This window comes from Passer montanus, unplaced genomic scaffold, assembly GCF_014805655.1.
Source record: "Passer montanus isolate IOZ18808 unplaced genomic scaffold, ASM1480565v1 scaffold1, whole genome shotgun sequence".
NCBI classification, from domain to species: Eukaryota; Metazoa; Chordata; class Aves; order Passeriformes; family Passeridae; genus Passer; species Passer montanus.
In genome coordinates this window covers 19678171-19690268 of record NW_024356504.1, presented here as the reverse complement: position 1 = coordinate 19690268, position 12098 = coordinate 19678171, and the positions used below count along the sequence as shown (strand labels likewise).

General features: G+C 41.9%; 1 protein-coding gene across 2 annotated transcripts in view; it reads left to right on the top strand.

Annotated features, from left to right (window-relative positions):
• The first annotated feature begins 6532 nt into the window (after positions 1-6532).
• The window catches only part of ESYT3 (extended synaptotagmin 3), a 34446-nt gene continuing 28880 nt past the window's right edge, over positions 6533-12098 (top strand). The window contains exon 1 of one of the 2 annotated variants that reach the window (XM_039717567.1): positions 6533-6673. Coding sequence is in view for 1 of the 2 variants with exons in the window: in XM_039709281.1 (XP_039565215.1) it covers positions 11073-11330 (258 nt within the window). In the remaining variant the exon portion in view is untranslated. Of the gene's footprint in view, positions 6674-11056; positions 11331-12098 lie in introns of those variants that run through there. The other variant, XM_039709281.1, reaches the window with a different exon arrangement.

The window sequence follows — 12098 nt, the reverse complement described above, 5'->3', positions numbered from 1 at the left end:
CATCCAAATACCTTCATAGATCTGAGTGTAAGAGCTGTGCCAGAATGCAAACAAAGGAGTCTTTAATCTCAGGCTTTACAGCAGCTTGCTGATTGTGGACAGTCCTCCTTTCAGTCTCTCAGACCCCACAGGTTGTTTGTGCTTATTGCTCTGGAGTGTTCTAGACTCCCAGAGGGACAGAGGGACATTACTAATTTATATGAATCACTCTAAAAATAACCAAAAAGCTGTGGAAAATTATCAGGGAGGAGACAGTGGGAAAGCACAATGATCCTATCTGCTCCCCTGTAAATATAGCACATCACAGTGAAAATGTCCTTTTTAGCAAAACATGGTGACAGAATTTTAAGTACCCTGAGGGACATCAAAATTCCCTATGCTGTGTACTGCTAACATCTCACATGGGAGAAGTAAAACTATTCTTGTACTCTAAGGAAAGAAGTAATAAATTACTGCTGTGCTTATGATTATTATTGAAGTGAATGCTTGTTGCAGGAGTTGGAGATTGAGTGTCACTGCTGAGGTGGAGTTTATGTACTAAATTAAAACAAGGTAGTGGTAGAAAGGATGAAGCAAAAATTAAGACCACAGGAGTGGCCTACATGAAAAATATTTTCCCAAAGGGTCTCTTCATCAAATAAAAATAATCCAAATCTGATAAAATGTTTATGAAGAAAATCAAAAGGGAGCATAAAGAAAACCAAAAAGGGTGCCTGTGTTTGATCATTGGATTTTTTGGCTTTATACAGAAGTTACTGGATGAGACTGAACAGATTGACCACGCAAGAGTTTGTGACAGTCTCTTATCATTAAGACAAGGGAATATATACAAGTCTGTCCCTGTTAAAATATGCAAATGTGAGGTGATGTTTGCAATCTGATTTCAGGCCTCTGAAAATAAAGAAATCCAGACACAATGACACAGACAAAAATAGCTGTTTACATGAGCTGTTATTTTTTTAACCTGCAGGCAGAACTCAGATCAACCTAAAGTTATTTATACATAGCTTAGTACTGGAAAGTCTTGCATATGTCCAGACTCTTGTTTGGTTTTGTAATTTCAACATTTGCCTACCTCTTATCTTGTTCTCTTTGAGTATTTGTTGCACTTGCAATGTGTAACAGAAACAGTGTCATGAATACAAATGTTCCTTGGCATGGAACACTCTTGCAAAGCCTATTTACAGGTAGTATACCTGAGGTAAATTCTTACACTGCCAACAGTAGGACAATCTTGGAGTTTCACAGAGAAGACCCTAATAATGTTTTATCTTTTATCACTCAATGTAATATGGGAATTACCAGTCCTTTGATTTTCCCTTTGATGTAGTCAAATCTCAGACAGCTTCTTGGGCTGTCCTTCAGCTAGAAAGATTCCTTGTCACTAGTAACGCTGGCACCTCTGAATGCTTTAAGGAGTGTTGCCTTTTACAAATATTCACCAAAAGAGTCTTTTTCAAATATCTTCTTCCTGTGACTGACATGTAACATGCTGGTTTTGCATTTTCTTGTGTTATGCTAAACACTGTCAGGGAGATATTTAGTATTTTAATAAAATCTCCGTCTTTTGTCTTTGTTTGAAAATATGATTATACTTCTGGTTTTCTTCTGTGTGGAAAGCCTGACTGTTTCTCAGACCCATGCCTTCAAGATAACATACTTTCAAGTGTTTATTTGGGGATTTAACTGTTTGCTTGAGAAATGCTTTAGTGTGTTTTATTTTCTTAAATTAGCTGCAGCAGCTCAACTCTAGACACATCCATAGTTATTCCTAATGAAAGCACCTATATCATCACCTTATTCACATCTCCAGGTAAGATTTTAATTCACATTACAAGAAACAGATTCTAATATATGTAAAAACTGCAACTGTTGACTTGAACAGATGTCTCACTGGCTTTTAGCAATCTCAGACTGAAGTTGTTCTGATTTATATCCTGATTCTGATTAACATAGACTCTAAATATTTTATGTGACCACTATTAAACACTCTGAGACGTCTGTGAACTTACAGACTCCATGGGTTGTAAAGTGTCTCCAGCCAGACCCTGAGAATTTCTAGTTGATTTTCATATTTGGCTTGATTGATTTCATTAAAGGGCAGCAATTACATCAGAAAACTACTTGAAATAAGGCTGACTGTCTCTGAGCTATGTTTCTAATGCATTTTGAAATCCTTTAACTTAATGTATTTTAGTTTGTCTGCAGCTACTTGAGTAATGTAAGAGGGAACAGCTTGTTTCCTTTGGAATGGAGATACTGTTTGTGAAATAGCCTTTCTAGGAGTGAGTCACTGGTGAAAGGAGGAAGTTCATTTAATGTGCTCCCATAAAAACTGCTAAAAGAAAACTGAGTTTTCAGTTTGTCTGAAAGAAAATCGAGGGTTGATAAAGTCAGGCAGCATTAAAGATGGGATCTTCAGCTGCCACATGAAATAAACATTTTCCTTTTGTTATTATTTTGATAGCACTTAAAGTCAAAAATTAGGTCTGGAGTGTCAAAGATTAAACATGTCAAACTGCTGAGCCAAACTGAGTCCTTGCTGGAAACAAGTACTGCATGAAGTACTTGGTCCAGTCACATGTAATTAACTCTGAGGCACGGCCACCTCCGTGGAAGTAGGGGACCTGGCAGTAGAGAGTGCACAGATTGCAAGTCCAGAGAGTGGGCATCAGGTGCCCACCCAGAGCAGCTCCTTCCTGAGCGTGCCTGGGGGTTGGTCTGGCTGTGGGCATGAGGTGGAGCCAGACACCCCTGCTGCCTGTGCACATCCCCCGTGCCTCTGCATTGCCTGCACAGCCTGGAAAAGACCCCCAGGAGACTCCTTTCACCCCAGAGAGCTCAGATCACAAGTCCTGCAGGAGGATTGTGCTGCCAGGGGAACACAGGGGGCCTGTGGGCCAAGGTCAGGCTGGAATTCAGCTCCACTGATTGCAGTTGGTGTTGTCTGATCAGCACCATGGGGATCAGTCCTGTTGGGATTTGCTGACTTCAACTAATAATTGTCATGTTAGGTTTATTTTAATTTTAGTCAATGTCAGAAGCTTCATCTAGGGCCCTTCTTATTAGACATACACTCTTATTGGAGCCTGTTTTATAGGCTACTAATTAGTGGTCATGAATCCATTCAGAAAAAAGGTCATCACTTAGTTCTTCACTGTCCAGTCCTGACTGATTCATGATAGCTTTCACTCAGCAAAATGGAACTTTGGTATCTTTCCTCCTTGGCCTTTCCAACACATTCTGCTAGATTCAGGCCTGCCCTCCAGTGGATGTATTTTCTGCACTTTGATCTTACTTGAATTCCCTGTAGGAAAAAAACATTATTGAAAAAACCAACCAAAATCACACAGTACTACTGGAGAAGCTGAACAGTTTTGAAGGAGATAGTTAAGTCTAGTGGGCCTTGTCCTGCTCCTCTGAACAAAAGATTTTGTAGAAACAAACACATTAGAAACAAATGCAGTACTGGAAAAAAGGGTTTTTCTAATCTAATTTTTAAGCTAATTTCCAGAAAGAAAAGATGCAAAAAAAACTTGGACAGAGAGAAGGATTAGTGCTACAGTTGTGTTTCCAGTTTGAAATCAATCACAACTTTATTGGGTTTTATTTATAGTATATGGAACCCAAATTTTCTAGGAATTCTCTTGAGCAGAAGAGGAGGGGGTTTTATTACCATTATTTTTAACAAAACAATTAATATTCCTCTTTTCTGTATCAACAGGCTTTTCCATAGGCAAGTAGTGGAGTCAAGAGACTGGCCTGTAAGAGAATGGAAATGGATTGGAAGGTAGGTGAAAGAACCTGGAGCTATGATACCTCTCAAAGATAAATCCTTCAGTAAAAAGATTTTCAAACTTCCAAACTTCCACAGACAAACAAAGAGAAAAATGCCTTTTTATAATCATAACTTTATATTCTTCTAGCTGCAGAGAATTTACACTCTCTAGAAAAGTAAAATAGAGGCTGGAAAACTGAGTTTTCACTGAGGGAGAACACCAGGAAAGCAGTCCTATTTTTCTGATGTTCAGAAAACAGCAGACATATGCTTTATGCTTTTTTTTTTCCCTCCCAAGATCTCTCCTGAAGTGCTGAGTAACCAGAATTATATTTTCCATATCTTTGAGAGGACTTCTGTTCACACCTTTACCATAAAAATGCTGTTCTTGGAAAAGTAGATCACTCCCAGCCATGCACACTCCCAGTCTGTCATCTTTTGGCCTATTGCTTCAACACCACATAAAGCTGACTCAGTTGACTCAATTTCAAATGCAAAGGCAGCAGTCACATCCAAAGTTTGTCTTCAGTGATTTTAATTTGTACCCACCAAGATTTTTTTTTTCCCATAAATATTTCAAGTCTGAAACAAGCTGCTATAGTGGAACAGTGGTCTCCAGTGAGAACTTTCTGCTGATGATTAATACAGTCCTGGTGATGTTGTCTCTGCTGCTGTCACCAATAAAATATCTATGTAAATCTTAGCTGGATCCGGGACTGGTGACACTTAAACAGATGCTGGGATTTCAGTCCTGGCCAGCAGAGGCCACTAAAAGACCGTAGGAAGAGCTGTGCAAGACCCTGGAGGCCTTGTAGTTCAGCATGCTCACTGCTGAGGAGATAGTATCTGGGATGTGGATCAGGATTTTCCTAAAAAGAAGGAATTTTTGGGAGGTTTTTCAAACTTTCCAAGATTTTTAAAATAACCTTTGGGTGAATATTGCCTTTGCTGCTGGTCTGCTATGTGGGCTGATACTTGCCAGCAATGAGCTGGAGCAGGTGCAGAGGGAAAAACTCTTTTTAAAAAGAGGTCCAAGATACTCTTTTACTTGTGCCCAGTGCTGTGGAGGACTCTATAACTACATCATGCAGTTTAGTACAGTCAGCTGAAAAGGCAAAATTCACTAAGCAGAAGCTCAGCAGGAAGCTGGGAGGTGCAGCCTGACAGAGGGGCAAGATGCTGTCATTGTTCTTCTGCAATAATTTGGCTCAAGGAAAGGAGCTTTGAGTGGATTCCCAGCCCTGTGCCAGCCTGGTGTGCCACTGCTGTCCTTGGCAGCCCACTCTCCAAGTGGGAGATGGCAGGCAGGATGTCCCTGTGTCAGGATCCATTACAGGGAAGGGATGAGCAGGCAAAACTGAGGACAACATTCTTCACAATTTCACATGCCCTGTTGTCACTCTGTAAGTCTGAATGTGATCTGTGTCCCTTGCTGAGTCAAGCACAGACCACAGACATGGAGTCCTCTGGCAAATATGAACTTTCAATGCACTTTAAAGGTGCTGTTAGGTCTGAATCCTGCAGAAGACGGAGGAGCAGAAAGTGTCAGGTTTCACCTCTCTCCTTTCAGTCTGAGGAGAGAAAGTAGCAGGTAATGTATCAATTACTTCTTCAAAGCCTGAGTGTGAAAAACACTAGTGGAAGAGGGATAGTGTTATTAGGTAAAGCGTAGAATCATAAAATCATTTAGATTGGAAAAGACCTCTAGGATCATCAAGTCCAATCAGTAACACAATGCTGCTGAGCCTACCACTAACCATGTCCCAAAATGCCACTTCTGCACATCCTTTAAACTCCTCCAGGGATGGTGACTCAGCCACTTCCCTGGGCTGCCTGTTCCAGTGTTTGAGAACCCTTTCAGTGAAGAAAATTTTCCTAAAATACAATTTAAAGCTCCCCTGGCACAGCTTACCCTTTCCTCTCATCTCGTCACTTATTATAAGAGACAAATTGCTACAACCTCCTTTCAAGTAGCTGTAAAGAGCCATAAGACCCAGTTTATTGAGAAACATCTTTGTTTTGTGGTACTGCAAGTGGAAGGTGCCAGCTAAACAAGACACATTTTCAATGTTTTTCATGAAGGCTGAGCACTCAAATTCCTTTAAGATGTTTCTGTGAGCTCAGGCAAGTCCTTTAATCACTTGAAACATAGCAAGATCTAAACTGTACAGAATAGAGACTAAGCTGTAGATTATTAATAAGATTATTCTGGAAATTCATCGTGCACTTTAAAGGCAATTTTTATAGCCTAATATCTGTCCGTAGCCTGTATCAGCAAGCTCTTTCACTCAGCAGAATCAAGAAGGATTTAAAAGGATGGGAAGACAATTTTTTCCTAGGGTTTTCTTGCTTGCCTCACTAACTGACAACAAAATCTATGAAATATTTTATTCCCCAAGAAATGTGTTGTGCTAATTTTAGACCAAAGATATTGTATATTGTGCTCACAAATCCTGTTGCAGAAACAGTTGTTCAAGCAGAAAAACTGAACGTTATAACAATGGCAAAATTTAAACCAAACAGGTGTAGCAGGCTTTGCTTCTGAAATTGAAATATATAGTACAATAATAGAAGTTGTACTTGGCAAAGACTTAAAAAAATAAACTGAATTGTCTCAGGCTCATTGCAGCTCTCTGATTCTTCTGTGTGTAAAATATAGTCTAATTTTAGCAAGATTTGACTTTCTGGTGGGAATTTATTTTTCCTCAATCCAAATTATAAATGTTGTAATGTTCAGCAGGTGGCACCAGCTGCCCATGGCTAGTGCTGGCTCCAGGAAGACACCAAGGTGTGCTCATGTGCCTTGAGTGAAAATCTGAGTGGTACCCAGAGCCAGGGAAGTGACAGCTCCAACTCAGGCCATCTCCAGCAGCACTGGATAACGCCCTCCTCACTGTAAGGGAAGTTTATTTTTTTCCTCTCTCTTATGCCATCATATCTTGCACTTGTATCCTTTCATACTCTTGTGCCTTACCTCTGCAGTTAAATAGTTTGTGCATATACAATGCACAGCTTTTCTCAGTGCTTTACTAACCTGTAGGTGCACACTTTGTGGTACTTGGGAGTGGGATGGCCCAGCCTCATCCCCAGTGGGTGCAGCTGTGAAAAGCAGGGGAGCAGCATTGACAGCAACACTAACCCTGCTGGCCAGTGCCAGGGCAGCGTGGGATTTGCTGGCAGGAGGGGCAAGGCTGGGCAAGGGGCTGTGGACCACACCACACCACACCACACCACACCACACTCTTACCTCCTTTGGTGGACACTGCATCCTCTAGCACAGCCACTGCATTAATGAATCCGCTGTAAAAGAACAAGTGGATATGTGAAATAAATTGTTGTTACTGACTTTGTTATCTTGCCAAAAGTCCCAGCTCTTCAATGCTTCTGTACTGCTCGCTGTACAAAAGCAGTTAGGAGCCATCAGCTGGGCAGACATGAGGCACAGTATGGGGAGTGAGCACAGTAGAGCAGATCCCTTAAAGTAAGGGTCATGTACTTCCAGACTGGCTTTGCACATATTCCAAATGAAAGCAGTCTTCTGCTTATGATTATTTTTCACAGGAGCAGACATCTAGTAACTTTACCAGTCCAGACCATATTTATAGATAATATCAGTTAGTCCTAGATTTGTAATTTTTTACACACACTTTTTACACACCTTTTTTCATCACTTCACTGTGGTAATTCCCAAAACAGGACATATGTACATAATTATTTTCATGATTATTTTCAGATTACAAATGTCTAGCCAGAATAATATCCCTGACTGAACAATGTAACCCAGACTCTTTGAGTTGCCCAACTCATATTTAATTTCTGGATGGAACCAGCCAGCTTTCCCTGGAGAATTGCACTCCAGATTTGCTTGAGCACAGGCAGCAGGAGTAGATACAAAGCCTTTGCCCTATGATAGGCAGGGTCTGGATTTGGCTTTGTTTGAAGGGGTGAATGGATGGAGAGTACGAAACCAGAGGAAGCTAAATGAAAGTGTTTACACTTTTGGTAAAGTGACTGGGAGTACCAAAAGGGGAAATAGCTTTAATCATGTCTTGATACAGAAGTCATTCTGTTAACACAGGGAGTAAGGTTTTAGCTTTATGTAAGTGTTTTATATTTTACTATGGAGGCACAGAAGAAAGACATACTGCACCTCTAACACTTATTAACACTAAAGAGGGAATCTCACAGTGGTCACAAACTCTGAAGCCACAAGAAAGCTAGAAAGTCATCTTCAATAAACCCTTTGATAGCTTGGTATGCGCTTCAGTTGATTCCTCAGGTTAGTTCCTTTGCATGTTCTCTGTCGTTAAAAAGCATTGGCAGTTTTTCATAACTCCCCACCTTTAAAATGGGTTGCCTTAGTTACCATGGCCAGCTTGAGAGACAACAAATTTAGTACTAATACATTTTCAAATCTCTGCAGTTTCTGTAAAATCTGTCATAATCAGTTACTAGATACACTTTTATCATAGTGTTAGTAAGCCAAGTGGTGATTCCTAATCAAGTTAAATAAGGAGAGAAGATTGTCACAGGCCAGAACAATGGCCTTGTGTCATTACCTTAGTGACTATCCTGTGAATATTAGGTGAAACAGCTTGTGGAGTTCCCCTGTAACTGGAAATAAGGTTGGCTTCAAGTGGCTCAGATGTCTGGTGCTTGGAAGCGACATGCTGCAGTCAAGGTCATGCTTTCCCCAGGAGGAAGCTGATAAGTCTTAAGTTGTCTTCTTGATTGGTGATTCATTATTTCCTCTGGCACTTCAGAAAATCAGAGAAACCAATTAGTATTTTAAAGGTTATTTTTTAAAGGGTAACTACTATCCACGATAAACAGAATTAACAGTGGTCTCAAAGGCTGTTGATTTATCTTGGTCTCATCAGCACAGTATTTGGTTTGAGAACACCTCTCTGTGTAACCTGATGTGATAAAAGTAATTTTTCACCTCTACTCTTTTGTTTATCTTTTAAAATTTTAAGTAGGGTGACATAAAGTTTAGTGACATTTTATATTACTTGTGTAGTTGTTTAAAGTTCCTAAAACCCCTTTAATTACAGAAAGATATTTCTCTTCTCAAGGTGAGGACTTGGCAGTAAAGGAGGAAGCAGTGCCTGAGAAAGTGTGGCTGTTTGCAAGCTCAGGGTCTTAGGGGACAGTGGAGGAAGGAACTTGGAGTTCTGCTTTCATGGAAGCATCTCCTTCTCTAAAGAGCAGCTGTGGGACGTGCTGTAGGACTGGAAGTTCTCTGGTCATTTGTGCAGAGGGAGTGCTTTTATTGTCCTTAAACCTTAGCCTGGGTTGTTGTGATCAGCTGAGTGAAAAATAAGAAACCAAAAACTGTGGGTTTATTTTTTTATTAAATTTAATTTATTAAATTAGCTGCTAGGTATTTCACTGCAGCCCCACTGTTTATCCTGCTCAATAAACTGACATTTGTTGATGCTTCTAAACTGCATGGCTCTCTGAGTTTGAGATAAATATCTCAAACTCAATAAGAGTAATGTGAGGGAGGAAAACAGTGAATCTACCTTTTATAGCTTCTCCTAGTAGCAAAAGCAACTTCCAAGTCTTCAAATCACTAAAGAGTCCACATTTTCTTAGAAGCTTTTGTTTTTCTGAAAGATGGGTCTATCCTTGTGAAGCTTCACATGGCTGAAATTACTTAATGAACATGTTTTACAAATGTTTAAATGACAATGAGGAAAAATAAGCAACAAGTCAGCCTCAGTCCTTGGTCACAGGACAAAACCAGGTGTTTTTGTTTATGTGGATTTGTATCCTGATGCATGTAATTGTGCAGACTAACCACTGTGTGTTTTTTAATACATGGTATCAAGAGAGCAGGTACCACTTCAGCTTCTGCCAGTTTCTGGACTTTCCTTCACAGCTTTACAAACAGAAATGCCCTCTGGGATCAGCCCACTGGTCCACTTGCTCCCAGTGGTGCTGCTGTTTATGGGGAGGGCATGAGCCCAGGCATTTCCTGCAGTCCTTTCCCCCCAGCCTCCACAGCTGTTGTGTCTGTGATGTTAGGGAATACATTTATGGACCCTTTCCTTGAGAATGTATCTAATCCCTTTCTGAACCTATTGATACCATCTGCCTTGCAGTCTCCTGCAAGTTCTAGAGATTTACTGCCCTCTGTGTACTGAAGTACTTCCTCAAGTGTGTTTTATAATGATTTATCTTTGCAAAATCCCCAGGAAAAAGAGTATAGTCATCCTCATTTGACAGAGGGAAAGATTAGGAGGGTTGTTTCCAAAAGCACTTGTTCATAGATGTCTCATGCATGAGTTTCTCTAATGTGAGGCATTTGAGTTTTCAGATGCCTGAACTGATTTCTAGCTAGAGCAGTCATGTGCAATGATTAACAAACAAGTGAGGATCACTTGTGGTGTTGTTTGATTTATTGACTGACCCATAATTAAATACTAATTCCATAGCAAAGCAGAGACTTCATTCTCCATTCCCTTCATTCTCCCAGTCATGGTCAACTTCTTTTTCCTGGAGGTTTTTATCTGGCTCATCATTTGTTATTTTGTGCAGCCAGTATTAAAAAGGGGCCACAATAAAAGCTGGCATTATTCACTGATGTTCCAGACTTGTCCACTGAACAAAGAGTGGCATTTGCCTGATCCAGGGAAAGCTGCAGTGGAAAACACAGTGTAGAACTGTACAATTCCAGCCTGTCTGTTAAGGCATGTATATAAAGATGCAGAATTAATATCGCTAGGGTGGAAAGCATCTCAAAGAGTGTCTTTGAGAAAATATGTCTTACAAGGAGTGGCTGAGGGAGTTGGGCTTACTGAGTCTAGAGGAGATTTAGGGGGGACCTAATTGCTCCCTACAATTACCTGACAGGAGGCTGTAGTGAGGTGGGGATCAGTCTCTTCTACTGTGCCTGCAGTGAGAAGGTAGAGGACAATGGCCTCAAGCTGAGGCAGGTGACATTCAGATTACGTGTCAGAAAAAAAATTTCCCTGTGGTCTAGGGGTGAGAGTGCTGGATTGATGGTTGCTCTTGTTGATCTCAAAGTTCTCTTCCAACCTTGATGAATCTGTGATTCAATGATTCCACGATCATCAGTATTTCAGAACCTAAACTCCCACAACATCCCCATCAAAATCAAAAGAGGACGAGAAGAAAGTGCAAAGGAAGCAGGAAATCAGAAGTGTCCAGAACCAACAGGTGGTGTGTGCCCCATGCGGTCGCACATCCAGCCGTGACGCTGGTGTCGGGAGCGCCCGGGGGTCCCGGGCCGGCCCGGGCTGTGGCCAGCGCGGCTCGGGCTGTGGCCATGGCCCCGCGCCCCGCCGCGCTGCCGCGCCTGCTGCTCTCGTCCGCGGCGCGGGCGCTGCTGTGGCTCGGCCCCGTGTACCTGGCGGGCTACCTGGGGCTGAGCGGCAGCTGGCTGCTGCTGGCGCTGGCGCTCTGGCTCTGCTGGGGACTCAACCGGCGGGGGAAGCGCGACCGCCTGGCCGCCGCCTTGGCGCTGCTGGAGGACGAGCGGGAGGCGGTGTGCCGGGGGCTGGCCGCCCGGCACCTGCCGGCCTGGGTGAGTGAGTGAGCGAGCGGCGCGGGTCCTGCCCCACCGCACCGCGGATGCTGCGGGGCCCCGGAGCGCCACAGAGAGCGGGGTGTCCCGGAGAGAGCAGCCCAAGGACTGCCAGTGATGCCTTGGGCCGAGCGGTAGCGTCTTTGGTTTTGAAGTCTTGCCCAGGAAAGCGAGGATTAAACTAAGGAGTTGTTTTAGCTCAGGAGATGTGCTGTACGTGGGCATGTAAAACAGACTGATGTATGGTCAGAGACACCTCCCTTCAAATACATGTTGTTGCATTGCAGGTATTTTGCTGTTGAAGATACTTATTTTAGGCTTTCTCATCCAGCAGATTTTCTCCCCTCTAGTGTCATTTGAAAACAAACAAAAATATATAAACATTATATTCTCATCCTGCTAAAAACCCAAATATTTAATTTTAAGGAGTCGTCTCTGGACGGTACAGAAGGCCAACCCCCGTTTGTTGTTCCTATTTGTTTCTAGTAACTCTACGTTTTAAAGTGAAGAAACCAATATTTCTGCCTGCATTTTATTCTGTGTCTTAGGTTATTTATTGGGCAGCTGTGGTTGGCTAATGGAAAGGATGATGAGGTGTTTAGATCTTTTTTCTTTTATCATCATTTACTTAGCATTTAAAAATCTGTCAGGGACTGGTAGGGAAATGCTTTTCTTGTAAAGTGTGTTGCATGGAGGCATTTATAGTCGGCAAACTTTTATATAGCCTACAGCACTTGGCTCTACTTAATTCTGTGGGAAATGAAGGCA